Source organism: Haliotis asinina, chromosome 2 (genome assembly GCF_037392515.1).
Source record: "Haliotis asinina isolate JCU_RB_2024 chromosome 2, JCU_Hal_asi_v2, whole genome shotgun sequence".
In the NCBI taxonomy this organism is placed as follows: Eukaryota; Metazoa; Mollusca; class Gastropoda; order Lepetellida; family Haliotidae; genus Haliotis; species Haliotis asinina.
Genome location: NC_090281.1, coordinates 65,259,057 through 65,278,627, shown reverse-complemented (window position 1 = coordinate 65,278,627; position 19,571 = coordinate 65,259,057). Strand labels below are relative to the sequence as shown.

The window sequence follows — 19,571 nt, the reverse complement described above, 5'->3', positions numbered from 1 at the left end:
AGTTTACTATTACATTGCTCAAAGGGACGGAAATCTATACTCACTCGTATTTAGAACAGTGTCAACATGTCACTTTAACATCAAAAATGTGAATATAGGCGAACCTCTCCAGGTGTAATTATTTACATATGTGCTTCAATTATTTTAAATTGTTTCCGGGTGTTGAAACCAGCTGAAAGAAGCATGACTTGGTAAGATTAGTCCACAGATGGCAATCGGGAAAAAGATATTTAGTATTATGTTTATAGTAATAATACAAATTAATGTAGTTATTTAATACAATCCGTAAGATGACCATGCTAGATATAATGAGTTTGGAAATGGATATTACCAGGAGATTACCGTAAATATACTCTGATCGTGCCGAGTGCTGTTCTAGTTTCCTGTATTTTCTTATAGGAACACTTTTGAAACATGTATGAATGATGTAAATACATATTTATTGCAGATTTTCTTCATCAAGCAGCTCTGAATAAGACACAACGCTATACTTCATCTGAACTTGGTTCGTTCACTTCACACTACAGTCTAATAGCGATTCAAGAAACACCGGTAATCACTTCAGTGACTCCAGTCGTATGTGTAATGACGCCATAAAACAATGAGTGATGCCATGACGGTAAGATCAGGTGCGTTTTTAGCTTTACGCCGCGCTCAGCAATATTCCAGCTATATAGCAGAAGTCTGTATGTAATCGGCACTCGACCCGACAATCCAGTGATCAACAGCATGAGCATCGGTCTTCACAACTGGGATACGATGACATGTGTCAACCAAGTCAGCGACTCTGACCACCAGATCACGATAGTTGCCTCGTACGACAAGCGTGGGTTACTGAAGATCAGTTCTAACCCTGATCTTCACGGGTCATGACGCTAAGAAACAACTTCAAACTGAAATAAAATGACGAAAACCTTCTTGTCATCACACCAACGTCACGATTGTTAGCCTTCATGAAATGGAGGAGTAGTGGAAGAAAATGCGTATATATTAACAGAGCATTAATATAATGTAAATAAGAATACCTCATTACTTCATGCAAAACATTTTTAATAGACTATCCTTATTCACTCGCCGTTTGAACTGAAAAGTTAGATTTCATCACTTTTGTGTAATGATATATACCATCCAACGTCTTAGATGTGTACTCGTGCAAAATACGTGAAGGTGTTCTGGCGTCAGATTGTGTGTGCACTCGCTTTACAACAAAACCAGTAGGCAAGCCACGTCTGACCTGTATCTAGTGCAGTAATTCGCTCACTGCAAGCCCCGGTATAACTTGGCCCAGATGCACCTAAATATTTCTCTATTATCCATACGATCAGTTTGTATCGGGTGTATCACAAGAGTGTTACATTGCAAGGATATGTGCTCAGATTTCGTGATCAAGCAATACAGAAACCACAATTGTACCTTCAGTGGTAATTGTACTACACTTGTCCCGTGTCAGTGTAAAGATCCGATTCAATGTCAGACCAATTGCTAACTGGAAACATGCAGTAGCGGTTTGTTTGGGGACAAATCAGTGGCAGGCAGACAGTATTGTGTGCCTGACTGTGGGTATTGTGCATGCAGATAGTAGTTGCATGAACGTTGTCTTTACCTGCTCTGTACATCGACCGTTAAGATGCTGTGTTTTAGATCCGCATAAAAAGGTCATGTCATCACATTACGTTTTGCATTCAGTTTCATAACTGTTTTGCATTTTCCTCAACACGTTTTAGCTTTCGTGACCTACGTTTTCTCAGTTTTTGCAGTTTGATACAAGTTCAAGGCTTTTCCATACACAAACACCCAAAAGGGTGTGATTAAATTAATGCACCTTTCCCCGTTAGTGTGAGAATGCAACACACACACATTTTCCGTCTGTGGAATGTTTTCGATTGTTTTGTTTCAACAATCACACAACAGGATACATATCATTATCTATTTATTTACACTACACTGTTATGGCATTTATTGTTAACACACATGTATTATTTGTTTCGAGAAGACAACAGTTCTCTTCATTATGCGCACATGAAGATGACGATAACCGTTGTGGTGAAGATGATAGATGTCCATTGTCCACACCTTTTAAAGTGCAGTTATGGCAATCTACTGTCTGCTGTAGAGAGATGCTAGTACCAGAGTAAAAAGTACAATCGCTTCTACCTGTAAAATATTCCCTGCAAAAAAGAACGCCATATTAGTTATGCATACACTATGGAATCCGAGAAGGGACATTGTCGCGTTGTCGCATTGTCGCGTTGTCGCCCTCTCAAAAACAAGCAAAATGAGGTGAAAATTAACCAAAGCGCGACAATGCGACAATGCGACAACGCGACATTTCGCCCATTTGTCGCATTGTCGCGATGTCGCGTGTCGCGTTTTGAGTAACATTTTCTCTGTTCCTCCAAAGTGCGACACGCGACAATGCGACACTTTTCAAGGTCAAAATATGTCGCGTTGTCGCATTGTCGCCCTATCTAAGATGTGTAAAGAAAAAACTAAACATTTACTAAAACGCGACACGCGACAATGCGACATATTGAAATGTCGCATTGTCGCATTGTCGCATTGTCGCGTTGTCGCCCTTTTCGATTACCGGTGCGCATGCGTAGAAAGTCAATTATAGGACGCATGCGCAGGAAAAGTTAAACTCTATTTCATACTTCAATGGTCTTTTTGCTACATCCAATGATTTTCAAAATGAAGTAGTGTTCGAAATGGCAGTTGGGCTGCTTTTCTTGAACTTAATGCAAATCTTCATTGTTGGTTTGAAAATTATTTCATATATAAATGTATTTACCCAATGAAGTGTGTTTTAGCAGCAAGACAATTATTTGCGCAACTTGTCATTGTAATCACGGCACACGGTTGCGGGGCATTTGCTGTGTAGAGTTAGTCTTTTAATCACACCAGACAACTATTATCATAAGTTCGAATCCCAGCACCATACGCATTAATCACTTTGAACATTTCGCCGATATCCAGATGACAGGTTGTGAGAAACTGAAATATTGTTAAAATTCAAGCCACATCGGCAGAAACATCAGGTCATGTCCTCGAATGAGTCACTATGTTCCATAATGTGGCTCCTGTCACAGTTTCATGGTACAGTCCTGTCCGACGCTGATGAATTTGTTCAAGATCTGCCTCTGTTCAGCCAGCAGTGGATGGATACCAAGTAGAATGAGATATCACGTAACTACCCGACACGTCAAAGACAGTTTAGGTCGGTTTGAACGTGATAATGGGAAAACGCCATACAAATGGACTGTTATCATTGTGATATACTATCCCAAGAAGTAAACGCATAGACGAGAAATCTGTTGAGAAAAGTTTATAACTCGTCCATAAACAGACTTTTGTGCATGAATTTTACATCAGTAATGAGTGCATGTGCTTTAGAAGAAGGTAATGTCTATAAAGCATATAATATACTTCGAGACAGCGAAGACGTTGATGACGACGTAGCACGACCCCGACGTCTTGTTTTCTGGTTCTCAAACGAATCACTTTCAGCCTGTTCCGTACAGTTTGACCTGACATCCTCTGAAGCCCAGGTGCCCTGGCTGTTGTGCTCTCACCCGTGGGAGTACCATCACGCAACTGTAGTACCCGCATGTACCTATTTGAGCTGCAGTGGTAACTCTAGGTCTGCCTGAAAAGGGGCGGTGATTTCTTACATCTGTTTGGCTGCAACGAGCTGCAAGTCATTATATCTTGCTCCGACTAACATTCAGACGCCTGGCAACAGAAGAGTTGTAAAAATACAAATCACCTATGCGTTTCTTTTGGAGGGATGGTTTATTAGAAACGATGAAATAGCTTGGTAGTGTTGCGTACCCTTGAAGTGCCAGAAACCAAGTCTCCCTCCCTCCCTCCCCCTACTCTGCGACGCTCCAATCCATTCCACACCACACCTCTCCTCTACCCTCCTCCTCCTTCACTCCTCCGGCGCTCCGTTCTACTCCACTCCACCCTAGCCCACTCCTCTCCGCTTCGCTCCACACCACTCCTCACTCCTCCGCCGCTGCACTCTCTCAAGGTTTGGGAAGCTTCGCAAATTGGCAAGGTATTTCAATACAATAATGTGTTGTCATGTCTGTTTTTAGTTCTATTTGAATCCTGTCTTATTAACCCTGATATGAGATAATTCACAATATATCTCATACTTTTCTCTTATGGATACTTGATCAAGCGATACTTATATACTTGTATCGTTTCAAACATGCACCTACTGAATCATAATATTCTTCAGCAAAATGGACAGTTTGAATACGGCATTCCATTAACCACGCACCCTTAACCCACACACTAACACAACATGGATGTTCATTTATCATTGTTCTGAGTTCGAATCACGGGTATCTCAGCTCTTAAAAAGCATATAAAAATATTCATGCTTGTGATAGTGTTTGTATTCCGCCGTAACTAATAAAACGCGACACGCGACAATGCGACAACGCGACATTTTGACGAAATGTCGCGTTGTCGCATTGTCGCGCGTCGCGCTTTGTTAAAAGATTGATCACAGTATGGATTATAACATATTGACTAAAACGCGACACGCGACAATGCGACAACGCGACATTTTGACGAAATGTCGCGTTGTCGCATTGTCGCGCGTCGCGCTTTGTTAAAAGATTGATCACAGTATGGATTATAACTTATTGACTAAAACGCGACACGCGACAATGCGACAACGCGACATTTTGACGAAATGTCGCGTTGTCGCATTGTCGCGCGTCGCGCTTTGTTAAAATTTTGACCAATGTATGTATTGTAGCTTAATGACTAAAACGCGACACGCGACAATGCGACAACGCGACATTTCGTCAAAATGTCGCATTGTCGCATTGTCGCGCGTCGCGTTTTAGTTAGACTAACAACTAGTCTCTGAAATGAACATATTTTACTGAAAAACGTTCATAGGTAAAAAAAAAATAATATAATGAAATGGAGTCCTGAGACTTTCTTCATTTTCAGGACTTTTTATTGCCCCCAACATCACCCTACCCAGCCGGACCCCTACTCCCTCTCAGTGTGGTGTGAGCAGCTCTGGGGAAGTATCAACTGTAGCAAACACAGAGCTCAGGGTTAGCATCTCTTGAGACTAATGCTATGGCTGGAAAACTGGATGTATCCAAAACTCCAACAAAGATATCAAATATAATTTTTCTGTCAAATCAAAATATTCTGTCTGCAATATATACGGCAGTTTGATTGAAATCGCATGGTACAGGAGAAAACTGTTTATTGAAAGTAGTAAAAGAGAGCCATCCATGTCTTTGATTGAAATGTTTTTCAAGTAACAGTTAACAGAAAATGTTCAACACACACAGCGTGTAGAAAATGTTCACGAGGCCACTCATACCGACGATACTTTGTGCCGTCTTGTAAAACCCTTTGAAAAGACTGCCATCGATTTGTACCTGTCCTGTGGAATTGAAGTCGCAAAAGAACTGAGATAAAAAAAACCCAGTCTGTTGTACAGATGCTGAAGCAAATATATCCAAGAAAGCCCATGCAAGTCTAGAAAATGTGGCAAGTCTAGATTCCCTTAGCTTCTGAAGAAGGCTTAGTGAAGAAGGTCTCAGTCTCCATTTTATTAGGTCTTCAGACTGAAAGTCTGGAAGACCTACTGTTATTATCCGAACATTTTTCTTTTTCTTCTTCTTCTTATTATTTGTACGAATTTTGTACCAGCTCTCCTGACCTAACCACAGGATGGATTTCGATCAAACTTTCAGGGATGATAGCCTGTATGCTGAAATTGATACAATGGAAAAAACTTCTACCGTCTTCCGGTAAGGGCAGACAACACAAAATGTAAAAATCTTTCACCCTGAATATCTCGGAACCTATAAGAGATAAATTAACCAAATTTTCACACAAGGGAGACAACATCATTCTCCATCGACTCAAAGCACAGTGGAAGTTGGCCGCCGTGACAGATTTTCCGCTATTTTGAAAAAACTGAAATTTTCGCCGATTTTCGCGTTTTGCCAGTGCCTGTCTTTGAAAACCTTCTTTTCCAGAACGGCATATAGCACAATCACCATTTGTTACACCATTAGAAAGCTCATACACTGGAAAGCTTAATTTGTTCAAGGCATCGTGATATCTTACATAGCTTCGGAGTTATCGCCCTTGAAAGTTGGTCAACGTTTCACAGGGTTCATTAAAATGTCATAACTCTGCGAAAACACACTGGATTTCATCGTTCAGGGTACCAAACTGTAGCTAATTGAACGGCGAACATCTTTGCTTCACATTATGGTTATGTAAAAAATTAATACTTACGTCACAATTACGACGGAAAGAACATTTGTACATTTCCAGCCTGAATCAACTCAAGTTTTAACAAAATGTTCCCGTCCGGCTGTGACAGGCAGATATCTATTTTGAACGCCGCTTTGGCACACTGAAATTACAACTCGAGTTTCCCTTCACCTGCACTACACTGGGTTAACAATGAATGGTCACAGAAATAAATGAGTGTTAAGGAAAAAGTCGATTGTGTAAAAGTGAGTGAGTTGAGTTTTACGTCGCACTGAGCATTATTCCAGCTAGTGATCAACAGCATGAGCATCGATCTGCGCAATGTGGAAACTATTAGTTTGTATATTGCTTTGCGCCGCACTCAGCAGTATTAGTGGTATGGAAATGTCAGATTCTAATCTTTCCACTAGTTTGTATATTGCTTTACGCCACATTCAGTCGTATTCCTGCGTTACACTGGCATAGCAGTGAGTGTTCACAGAAATACATGAGGATTAAGGAAATAGTCGATTTTGTTACAGTGAGTGAGTTGAATTTTACGCCGCACTCAGTACTATTCCACCTATATGGCTGTGGTCTCTAAATGATCGAATCTGGACCAGACAATCCGGTGATCAACAGCATGAGCATCGACCTACCCAATTTGGAACCTATGACCCACAAACAAAACAGTGTATGGGAAATGTCAGGTTGTAATCTTTCCAGTACTTTGTATATCTGACTTTGCCATCCAGTTTCTTTTTCTGCAGTTTGTGAATTATGTGGTCGTGTCAGCAGTGTTGACTCAGTGCCAAATGAATGTAAAAATTACCGCAATGGACGGTCCAGCTGACGTCCAAAGAAACTGTTCAAGTGAAGATAGCCTCGGAGGGTGTATGGAGGAAGTCTGAAGACCGTCAGTATTGCCCATGAGGCAATCCTAGTTATGTTATTCTTATTTTTTCACTATGACCTTTTCCCAGTAAAATATGTTCATTTGAGAGAGTAGTTCTTAGTCTACCGATGACATTGTGAGTTGAGGGAAGAATTCCAGGGAGGAAGATCAGGAATCTTGAATAAAACCCGACACATGTTGCCTCGCGGTGAGAGGACAGGGCACGAGGTCTTAGCCAAGTGTGGGGCGATGGCGGAGCTGTAGGGGAGCCTCCCCATGAATTTATACTAAACACCAGTGACAGCTAGAGATCAACTGATAATTACTAACCATATACTGGCTATGAATTCAGCAGATTGGTACAGACCCTGAAGCTATGAAAATCTAGACTTGCCACATTTTCTAGACTTGCTTGGGCTCTCTTGGATATATATACCTCAGGGTCTGTACGACAGACTACGTTTTACTTAATATCTTGTAATACATACTGTAGTCAATATTTTAACAAAACGCGACGCGCGACAATGCGACATTTCATCAAAATGTCGCGTTGTCGCATTGTCGCGTGTCGCGTTTTAGTTAATATCTTATAATACATACTGTAGTCAATATTTTAACAAAGCGCGACGCGCGGTAATGCGTGAATACGACATTTCATCAAAATTGTAGTAGTTACAGCGGAATGTAAAAAGAAAATATGACAAGCATGATTATTTTTCGATATTTTTAAAGGGTTCAGATAGCCAGGGATCGACATCAGAACAATGATAAATGAACGTACATCTAGTCGTGAAGTCCAGAGTGGCTGAGTGTCGTTGCTTAACGGAATGGTTCTTTTTTTGCTGAATTTTTTTTTTGATATAACAGCCGTAGGTTTAAAACGATACAAGTACATGTATATCGCTGGATATAGTATCCGTATGAAAACATTATGAGGCATATTGTGAATCAGGCTGTGTGCAGGATTAATAATATAGGATTCAAACAGAAATGAAAACGGGCATCATAATACATGATTGTAATGAAATACCGTGCTATTTATACCAATAACCCTTGGGTGAGTGGAGTGGAGCGGCGAGAAGAGTAAGAGGAGTGAGGGAGGGAAAGCTGGTTTCTGGCACTACAAGTGTACACAACTCTACCAAGTGATGTCATTGTTTCTAATATCCTACTGCTAACAGTCCATTTGTAAGGCGTTTTCCCATTATCACGTTCAAAGTCGACCAAAACTGTCCTTGAGGTGACGGATGGTTAAGTGATATCTAATTCTACTTGGTATCCATCCACTGCTGGCTGAACAGAGGCAGATCCCAGACAAATTCATCAGCGTCCGACAGGACTGTACCACGAAACTGTCAGGAGCCACATTATGGAACATAGTGACCCATTCGAGGACATCACCTGATGAATTTGCCGATGTGGCTTGAATTTTAACAATATTATAGTTTTTCACAACCTGTAATCACAACCTGTCATCGAAATTTCCAACGTGATTAATGTGTATGGTGCTGGTATTCGAACGTATGGTAATAACTATCTGGTGTGACTAAGAGACTAACTGCTCAGCAAATTGCCCGGCCTTGAATGACAGGGGTACAGTGCGCCGTGATTACAATTGTCATAGACTAAATCATTTCAATAAGTTTCCTTAAAACTTCATTTATTCAAACAATCTATTTGTTTCAATTTAAGTCCAAAGTGCACCGAAATTCCATCCCCTTTGTCTATGTAAATGTATTCGGCAAACATTCGGTGTATCCCCTCTTATCATAAACCCCCCTCCGGGCAGGACCCTTAATTCTCAAACGTTATCAATACATGTCAATTAACACCTCCCTACGTCGGCGAATCTTACGTATGTACATGTGCATGGGCCAGTGACCTTGCGCAATGTGGCGTAATGGCCCTGTGTATAAAAACCTGACTGATGTGGTCAGTCGCACAGACCATCCAGCGAGACCATCCAGGAGACCAACCGGCAAGACCAACCATGGAGACTAGATCATCGACAGAAGTGGACGGATTGTGCGTCTAGTCGGGGTGTCGGCCAAGGCCGTCGCCCACCTACGACTACGTCGACGATGAAGAATCGCCGTCGGACTTCTAATATGTGTGTAAGTGACAGAGCGGGTCTCCACATCGGGATCATTGGCCATTCAGTCCTGATGTGCGTTCTGTCACATGTTTACCACTGTATTTTACCATTTTGACCATCCTTCGACCAAACAGTAATAAAACATGGCTGCTGCTGTCTTCATCTCTAACGCCGACTCATGTCCTCCCTGTCTCTTGTCCACCATCCTAAACTACCACCTGAGAGCGACCACGACGATCGCTCTTGGACACAATGAATAGTTGCGCTACTAATTCGTTTTGCTGCTAGAACACACTTGAATGGCTAAATACATTTGCAATATGTAAAACAATAAAGAAAGATTTGCATTAAGTTCAAGAAGAAAAGGCCATTTCGGGCACTACTTCATTTAAAAAACCATTGGAGGTAACGAAAGACCAGTGAAGTATGGAATAGAGTATAACATTTTCTGCGCATGCGTAGATTAATTTACTTTCTACACATGCGCACAGGTAACAAAAAGGGCGACAACGCGACAATGCGACATACATTTTGTCGCATTGTCGCGTGTCGCGTTTCAGTTAATTTGTTAAATGCATACTATGGTCAATATTTTAATAAAACGCGACACGCGACAGTGCGACATCGCGACATTTTGATGAAATGTCGCGTTGTCGCATTGTCGCGTGTCGCGTTTTAGTGAATTCTTACATATCTTAGATAGGGCGACAATGCGACAACGCGACATATTTTGACCTTGAAAAGTGTCGCTATGTCGCGAGTCGCACTTTGGAGGAACAGAGTAAATGTTATTCGAAACGCGACACGCGACATCGCGACAATGCGACAAACAGGCGAAATGTCGCGTTGTCGCATTGTCGCATTGTCGCGCTTTGGTTAATTTTCACCTCATTTTGCTTGTTTTTGAGAGGGCGACAACGCGACAATGCGACAACGCGACAATGTCCCTTCTCGGATTCCATAATACACGGATATCAAATATTTCTAAAAACAACAGCAATAGAAAAACATAATACAGACCCAAAAAGGAAGTGAAAATGTCTATTTGGCACTTATGTAATATCGTTTGTTAATTCGCCTGTGTTGATTTGCATTTCCTTTGTTAACACTATTCTGTTTAGAAAATGGTTATGAACGTATTGTATATTTGTTTACTACATTTCCCCAGAAAAGTATGATTCTGCAATATCATTATGTTCCGTTACATTTATATATGAATTTTACATCTTATATATAATGTATAAGTAGATCTACCTGTGCTGTGTGAAAGAACTTCTAAAGCAGCCATTGATGATGCCATGGTATAAGGAACAGTGTCTCTGCATTGTCTTCCCAATAACTTATACCCGGGAAGACACCCCGTACATTTCCCACCCTGGGTGCAAGAGGAGCACGGCCACTGACACGTATATTGGCACCGGTCACCGAACATTCCGTCTATACACCCGTCTATGCAAGTACCGTCCATATCGCAGGTCAGGTTGTTGCAGGACAGACTGCACTCATGAGCACAAGCTGCACCATAATATCCTGGTGGACATTGGATGCATTGACCCGTGTCTGCATCACAGGTCTGACAATGAAAGGGACACTTGATATGACATGTCCGTCCTGTCCACCCATGTATACAACCCAGGAGGCATTCTCCGTCACTGTCATGTATGCCTCGAAGACAGTTGAATTCCTGATTGCAGTGTACCCCTGTCCAACCTTCTTCACATCCATCCACGCAGGACCCATCGTCGCTGAAGCATCTGGAGTCTTTACAGTTGCTGCTGCAGCGATTGTTGCAGAGGTCCCCATGCCAGCGTTCTACACACCCTTCCAGGCATCTGCCCGTGTCTCGGTGACAGCGACGTTGTTTATTCAGTCCCGTATAACAGTTGCTGTTACATTGTAGGTTACACCAACGGCCATAGAAACCGGGAGAACATTCGTCACATCTTCCAGAATTCTTGTCACATCCAGTTGTGTGACAGTTTACACACTTTCTTTCACAATATTGTCCATAAAACCCTGGTAAGCAACGTGCTTTGCACTTCCCGTCTGACGCACATAGTCCATGAACACAGTTCGGACAACTGGGAGTAGAGTCCGTGCAGTATGTTCCCCACCAGCCGTCTCTGCACCCGTACGAACAACGACCTGTTTCTTTCTGGCAAATTGAACTCTTACAGTTTTGGGGACACAGACGGTCACACTTTCTGCCGTGATACCCAACTCTGCAGCCTTGTAAACACACTCCCGTGTCTCTGTCACAGTCTTCATACCCATTGGATGTGCAGCCTCGGGGACAGCGATTCTGGCAGCTCTCGCCATAGTAGCCAGGTTTGCATCTGTAGCAGATCCCGGTCATTCTGTCACAGCCGCTGATGTCACATCGCCTGCAGTGGCGTGTACAGTCAACTCCATAGCAACCATATTTACATTGTTGACAATAGTGTCCGTTCAGCGGACCCCGACATCCGGTCTTGCAGTACTTGTTATGGAAGTCATCTCTCGACTCAGTACCTGAAGCAAAAACAAGTTGAGCATAACAATTGTCGTAAGCATCGGAAACGAACTGTTTTATAGAAAAAAATACCGTACAGTTATGGAAAGTGTATTATTTGTCCATATAAACAATACAAATCACCAGTGAGTGAACGAGGAACCTACCTTTAGCAATAATTATGACAAGAAGGATGACAGCAGCAATCATTTTCTTCCTTCCGAGAGACTATCAGCCAAGTTACGAGCTTAAGCTGTACGGACCAGTAACAAAGGTAACCCACAGACTTCAGACAGCATCTTTCATCGGGAGTGTCTTTCATTTAGACACTAGTATATACACACCAACATGCATTTATGATGCTACTGTTGCACGCCTACTTGCACGCTACTAGTGCGCACAGGGCTCAGGTCCCCTGACATAAGCGATAAAAACATTCATGCTATGTTAAGGCATGAGCTAGACTTTGAGCCACCTGTTATCTGAAGTGTTTGTCTCGCCACACAACATATAAGAGATTTTTTGTAATAGTTGACCCAGGGTTGCGTGTTGGAGAGTTTCTGGGAACTGATATAATTTCCCGAGAGGGTGGTGAGTCACTGCAGGTAGTGTACAACGCAATAACAGCTAATGCTAGACCTTGAACTTTGTCACGGTTGAAGTTGTTTTGTCACTTACTTTATCGCAAGCTACAAAAGAAACTCAACTGTGATTTTCTATCACGTCTTTAAATAGAAAGCATATAAACATGAAAGCTTACTTTTATGAGATTTCAGTTTTTCGAAGATTTCAGTTTTTCTTTTGCTGTTCATCATAGTATTTTTAATGAACATCTGACAAAGATGTCAATGATTCCTGAGCGAAAATATCTCCTACGTACACTATTTTAGGTAAGGACATCGGCTTAGGTTCCTTTTGTTTAATACCCACATTTAGATTTATCTACATATGTGTATTAAATAGGGGAGACTGGGGAGTCAATTGAAACAAGGGCGATTACTCGAAAGGTTTTAGTGTAGGTGAGGTCAGTAGAATTATTTCCCTTTGCTAGGTTTTTCACACAGGTGAGTAATTTTTCACTAAACGTAATGAGAATTTCTTCATGTAATAAATGTGGCTTGGTATGAAATGAACCTTTCAAGCGTAAAATTGAAGTATTACAACATATTTTGAAGTAGAAATATTTGAGAAGTCAAAAGTTGTTAACATGTTACATACCATGAAACATGGCTACTGCCATCGGGCAATTATAACACTGTGTTGAAATTGGCCCCATGTATTTTTTCATTGTGTTATGATATCGAAGCAAATTATGATGAAGGTTTTATGTTAGATCTTTACCAGTTATCTCATAATAGAATATTTTCAGTTTTATGACGATAGTATTGGCCCCTGGGTGAAAGTTTTTGGTGTTAGTCTGTGTACATGTATTGTATTTTGGGCATACCAATACAAGAATTCTAAACTAAAATCATCTTCAATGCCGATGGTGAGAAAGGTCAACGTTAATCCATTTCCACCTCATTTGATCAAGATAACACCATTTCATATTGTGTTTTTATTTTATTTCGAAAATAAACAGATTGTTACATCTGAACCGTCTTCAATTTTCTCGTCGACCTGTTACAACTACTCCGTGCCAGGGAACAATTGTAACACTGGCATTTGAAGCGTAATAACGTTGCGGCGCCATGCTAATGATATCTAAGTGACACTAAGGTTTAAAGTCAAGATGCCAACGTATTGTTAGTGAGCGGGCGACTAGAATCGAATTGCAAGACGTTAAGTAGAGCGTAATACAGTTGACCTCGGTCTCCACTACAGTTGACAGGAAAACATCATCTCAGCGTTACAAGCAAAGATGAATATCAAGTTTCAGTTTCTTAGTACACTGTAATTTAACACTACACATTCCCAGATGTACAAACGGGTACATGATCCAAACAGTCAGAGGTCCTTTTCGCGATGTAAATATAACAGGACAGAAAGAACAATCTTTAACAAGATTTTACTCCTGCACCTAACTGTTTATATATGTACTGTATGCAATGAGGACCTTTGGCAAAGAAAAAATTCGATTATTTAGCCCAGTGTCAGTTCCGTAAATTCATCATGATAATGAAATGTACCCTTTTAGCAAAACTCACACATACCATGTTTCAAGGTATTTGTCGAAATGTAGATTACCAGATCAACTGCCGGAAGTATGACTCTCGGTCTGTGAAAATCAACATTTATACCGTACTTTAAACTGGTCACATCGAAAGTTAGAAAGGTGAACGATGATCATTTTCATTGTGAAAGAGTTCAGAGTGTAGTCTTGAACTTCAGCGTACAAGTCTGGCAGCATCGTTGGCGGTGGTGATGTCTGGCTGCCGGGGGTATCTTTATCCGATTCGTCTTCTGAAAGAAAACGTATAACAACCGACACAGCGAAACGACACAACCACTGGCGCCGTTTCGGCAGTACTCTCCAGTGACTCTTCTAAGGAGAATACGGAAATTCAGTAACCCATGCTCGGGTGGGATCGGGTGGTCAGGCTGGCTGACTTGATGGCACATGTCATCGTATCATAATTGCGTAGATCGACGCTCCTGCTGCCGATCACTGGATTGTCTGGTCCAGACTCGATTATTTTTAGCTGCAATATTGCTGAGTGCGGCGTAAAACTAGACTCACATTCTAACTCAAAGGATAGATAGATGAGGCATTCAGGAATCCTCAGTGTTCCCGACACCTTTCATTAGGCAAGTCCCAAAATCTCTCATGAGGTTGGCAAGTGCGTTTCCAGACACGTCCCAGAAAGTAAAGAAGAAAGTTAGACTTTCCCCACCAGCGTTTCCCCATTTTCTGCGTCAGTGTCTTTGTGGCTACAACGAATCAGTGTTAACAATAGTTCAACATATGCAGTTGCTTTGCTTGGGCAGTAAGTTTTTGCGTGATCGACCTTGAACTGATGTTGACCAAGGGTAACCTAACCGGGAGATAATGAATATTATGTGAAACCTGTTCCAGAGTGGGTAGATCACAGACTGGGACATGTCGAACATGACCACTATTCCCCTCGACGCGGTTTCATCCCTGAACTGAACGTTTTGGACATCGATGGTTGCCCAGTAAACCATTAGAATATGGAACAGGGGCACAGAACGATGATTTTATTGCATAACTTCCAGGTCTTAAATGCCTTTTTTTTTTTAAAAAAAAAAATGAAGGCAACAGATGAATACGAAACCAACCAAGACATAAATGACAAAGGCCCCAACCTATAAACAAACCAACCTTGCTAACTTTGTCATTATACCACAAGACATCTTGAAATACATGCTAACCCGGCTGAAGGACTACCCCTTGAATAGCAAATAAAATTTCAAAGCAGTCGCCTGTTGATACTATTGTTAACTCTGGAAATGAGAGGACTGAGTGATCAACCATCGATGATGTCATTCCAAATAATGTTATGTATGCCACATCTGCAAAGAATGGATGCTTACGTCTATATTCTCCTAAATAAGACAGTTAATAAATCCGACCTATTTGAGATTATTTTCTGGTCGTATTATGCTAGGTAAACTGTCAACGTCTTATAGACATTAGAATAATTGAAACAAATAGCAATACAAATGACAAATACATTTATTTCAACAGACAACAGTTACAACATAACAACATAATGCTTAACTTCTGTACAAACACAAATTGAAACACATGTCAATAATCTCACACGCCGTCAAATATTTGTGCAGACAGCAGGCACAATATATAAATAATTCAACATAACGATCTGTTTTGGATCGCTGAATTGTTTTGTAAAGTCGAAACTGTCACTAGTTTATTGATCATATAAAGCTGAACGACATTTTGGCCCCAATACTACTACTCTTGAACAGTGACAGAAACAAATGATTGCAATCAAACTTATCTTCTAGCTACGCCAAGTCATAGCGCATGCACAGATAAGTGAAGAAAATGAAAATAAAATTGAATTTATGTCTCATATGCTTCACGGAATCTTCTCCCGAAGATGGATAATATTCAGCCACTTTTGGGGCACATTTGCCATCTTTAAGGGATTGTCCTTCTCTACATTTTGTACACGCCCCCGTTGTCTGGTCGCATGTCTCACATTCCTGGCTACATGAGTACTGACACTGAGTTCCGTATTTCAGATCTCTACAACAGTTGCCGTCACTGTCACATATGTGACAGGTTTCACTGCATTTATCAGTACAGTCAGTACCATGATAGCCATCAAAGCACCGTGAACATTGTCCAGTGTCGCGAAGACATGACTCGCATTGTGCTGTGCAAAGTTGCTTACAGTCTTTTCCAAACCAACCATCTTTGCATTCCTTACAATGACCGTGGTGGTCACAAGTGTTGTTTTTACAGTTTCCATGAATGCATCTCTTGTGGCAGTGTTTGCCATAGAAACCGGGTACACATCCGTCTACACAGGATCCGTCATGGCTGTAACATCGGGCTGATGTACATGAGATGCTGCACGGCGTGTTACAATGGGTCCCGTGCCATCCAGGTTCACAGCCCTCTAGACACGCTTTGGTGTGTCGGTCACAGTTTCTATAACCCTCCCGGCTTTTATAGCAGGTTTCAGGACAAGTAGCGGCGCAGTTGGGGCCATGGTAACCAGGATGACACTGTTCACAGATTCCGGAATCTCTGTCACAGCCAGTAGTCCAGCAGTGTAGACATCTCCTATCACAGTTTTGTCCGAAGAAGCCAGGTTTACAGCCCAAGAGACAGTAGCCCTTGTCATTGCATTTTTCCATCAGACAGTTGTCACATGATGTATTACAGTAGTCTCCTGTCCAGCCTGTCTCACACCCGGCGATACACTTTTTTGTTTGCTTGTTACAGGTTCGATGTTTGCAGTTGGGCGGACATAGTTCAGTACAGTGTGTACCGGCCGTTTCTTGTACACATGCTTCAGCACAAGCACCTGTTTCTCGCTCACAGTAGACATTCCCGCCTATCACACTGTCGGCGCAATGACGTGGGCATGTTTGGTCACAGTCTCTTCCGTAGACCCCCGGTCGGCATCTGAAACACTGGCCAGTTTGTCTCTCACAACCGTCCGTATGGCAACGTCCACGGCATTGGGAACGACATGTTGAGCCGTAACACCCTGGCTGGCATGATTGACATCGTAGATTACCGTTACCATGGAGACAACCATCCGTAGAACATGAACGTTGACCTGCATGTAGAAAACATTGTTTGGGATTGGTGTGCCAACACTGCTGATTAGTTTTCAATAGTCGTCAACGTTGATATAATTTGATACAGATACTGCTAAACCTTCAAAGGTGAGGTAGAAATATGATACGAAAGTGACATTTACTTCATTAGCAGTATTTAGACACTAACAAGTACATATTAATATAACAATAGAGCATTCTGTCTACAAGAAAAAAAACCTGTAACATACATGGTTCTGACTACAGTAAATTCAATTTTTAAAGTAGTTCACCATATACAACAAATGTTCCCTTTAATCCCCGTTTGTATCAAACACATACCTTTGACTTTCGAAGTTGCCGCTGCCAGGATTGCCACAGTCACCAGAGTTGCCCACTTTATTCGATTCATATTGTTAAGAATCTGAAAATGTATAGTGGTTTAAATAACATGTGCATATAAAATGAAAGCAAATTTCATGACATCGTGCTTACTTCCAAAAGTCTGAACTTATCATCGAAACGTATGCACGCACAGAAGATGGATGCACACACGATATGCAATTCTATTTTATGAAGGATATAAACCTTCTTCAGAATGACGGTAAAGACAGCACATTATCCTTACGTATATAACTGTACATATACATTCTACGTTGTTTGTTAAAAGCAACTCACAGCTTTTCTCTGAAGAATGAAATTGAACGATTGATATTTCACTTGGATGATGGTACACCAAAATGTTTTTTATATATGCAAAAAGTCCAAATAATGATTTTTACAAGAAATATTTGCATTCGTTCTGACTGACCATAAAGCGCATTAAACATCAAAACCGGTCTTTTCCAGGTCCGGCATTAATGACCAGTCAACATAGATATTTCATTCCTCTCTCAAGATTGTGTTAGTATTTAGTTCCCAGTACATTGATATACCCACTTACCTAATATTTGGTCACACCATTTCTCAAACACCTACTAGCTTGTATTCCAGTAATCTATATACATACCTTAATACTGATCGGAGACGCTCGTCGATTTCTGTGTCGTTACAAACACCCAGACATGGCCTTGTGAACACAAATATGCCTGTATGTATCTACATGCTACGATTGTGTGACGTCAGAATACCTTGGCATATTACCCGCTTGGCTAATTTCCAAGTGTCGTGAGCCGAGTACCTGGCTGATAACACATGAAGGCATAGAGATGAGAAACATAGACACAACATTCAGGGCCAGTCTGAAACTAGGAACGCCTACTGAAGGTAACAACTCTGTACATCGAACAGCAGTGCCTTAGACACCACCAGGTGTCATCCACCCTAAGTGTCAGTGTGTTTTACCCGATTCACACATATGCACTCAGGTATCGGGTACCGAAACACACACACTCCAGTGTCTATTTCTCTGACACCCACATATTTAGGTAAGGGACACCTAGGTACCCACACACTCAGGTATCGGGTATCCAGACACTCACACACTCACGTATGGGGCACCCAGATACCCATACACTCAGGTATCGGGTACCCAGATACACACACGCTGAGGTATCGGGCACACAGACACCCACACACTCAGGTATCGGGTTCCCAGATAGTCACACACTCAGGTATTGGGAACCCAGATACCCATACGCTCAGGTAACGAATACCCAGATTCTCACACATTCATGTATCGGGCACCCAGATACCCACACACTCTGGTATTGGGCACCCAAACACCCACACACAGGTATCGGGTCCTCTCGCACTATGCTGGTTGCATGGAGGATAATAGGACAGTGTATCCAGAAACCATCGTACCCAGGAAGTGTGTACTCAGATACATTCACATCCAGGTAGTGTGTACTCAGATACATTCACATCCAGGTAGTGTGTACTCAGATACATTCACATCCAGGTAGTGTGTACTCATATACATTCACATCCAGGTAGTGTGTACTCAGATACATTCACATCCAGGTAGTGTATACTCAGATACATTCGCACCAAGGTAGTGTGTATTCAGATCCCTCGCACCCAGGCAATATGTTCTCAGATACATTCGCACCTACGTAGTGTGTACTCTAATACCCTCGCACCCGAGCAGTATGAACTCAGATACCCTTGCACCCGGGTATTGTGTACTCAAATAGCCCCTCACATAAGTACTGTGTACTCAGATGTGTACTCCAGTACACATGTAGTGTGTACTGAGATGTCCTATCACCTAGGTAGGGTGTACTCAGATATATTCGCACCTAGGTGCACTCATGTACCCTCGCACCCAGGTATAGTGTGTACGGAGATACCCTTTCACCAAGGTAGTCTGTGCTCAGATACCCTCTCACCTAGTTAGTGTGTACGGAGATAGCCTTTAACCCAGGTTTGTACTCAGATACTCTCACATCCATGAAGCGTCTACTCAGATACCTCTCACCCACGTACTTTGTTCTCATATACCCTCGCACCAAGGTAGTGTGTACTTAGATACCCTCTCATCTAGGTAGATTGTAGGGTAACAAGTGTTATATTTGGGATGACACTTTCTTAGTAAAGGACATATATATTCTAGTACTATTTTTTGGAGTTGAGTCCAATCCGGATTTCCATAGAAGTCGGACAACTGGCCATGGTAATCTAGACTGCTGGCTTTTTGC

General features: G+C 41.7%; 2 protein-coding genes across 2 annotated transcripts; both read right to left on the bottom strand.

Moving 5' to 3' along the window:
* Positions 1–1,917: 1,917 nt before the first annotated feature.
* Positions 1,918–12,331, bottom strand: LOC137274169 (multiple epidermal growth factor-like domains protein 10). The gene is made up of 3 exons (XM_067807205.1): positions 11,898–12,331; positions 10,494–11,750; positions 1,918–2,168 (listed from the first exon to the last, which is right to left on the bottom strand). The coding sequence occupies exons 1-3, from the start codon at positions 11,938–11,940 to the stop codon at positions 2,098–2,100; spliced, it is 1,371 nt and encodes a 456-aa protein (XP_067663306.1). The 5' UTR covers positions 11,941–12,331; the 3' UTR covers positions 1,918–2,097.
* Positions 12,332–15,349: 3,018 nt separating this feature from the next.
* LOC137274148 (scavenger receptor class F member 1-like) lies at positions 15,350–18,001 on the bottom strand. The gene is made up of 3 exons (XM_067807170.1): positions 17,939–18,001; positions 17,272–17,353; positions 15,350–16,949 (listed from the first exon to the last, which is right to left on the bottom strand). The coding sequence occupies exons 2-3, from the start codon at positions 17,339–17,341 to the stop codon at positions 15,661–15,663; spliced, it is 1,359 nt and encodes a 452-aa protein (XP_067663271.1). The 5' UTR covers positions 17,342–17,353; positions 17,939–18,001; the 3' UTR covers positions 15,350–15,660.
* Positions 18,002–19,571: the final 1,570 nt, after the last annotated feature.

What these genes read in the sequence shown, in the direction of transcription:
- LOC137274169 (XM_067807205.1), bottom strand. Translation starts at nt 11,940, where the DNA reads ATGATTGCTGCTGTCATCCTTCTTGTCATAATTATTGCTAAAG. An exon ending in TGTCATAATTATTGCTAAAG is followed by an intron (nt 11,751 to 11,897) that starts GTAGGTTCCTCG and finishes TTTTTGCTTCAG; the next exon opens with GTACTGAGTCGAGAGATGAC. An exon ending in AGTTCTTTCACACAGCACAG is followed by an intron (nt 2,169 to 10,493) that starts GTAGATCTACTT and finishes TCTTTTTTGCAG; the next exon opens with GGAATATTTTACAGGTAGAA.
- LOC137274148 (XM_067807170.1), bottom strand. Translation starts at nt 17,341, where the DNA reads ATGAATCGAATAAAGTGGGCAACTCTGGTGACTGTGGCAATCCTGGCA. An exon ending in GGCAACTTCGAAAGTCAAAG is followed by an intron (nt 16,950 to 17,271) that starts GTATGTGTTTGA and finishes TTCTACATGCAG; the next exon opens with GTCAACGTTCATGTTCTACG.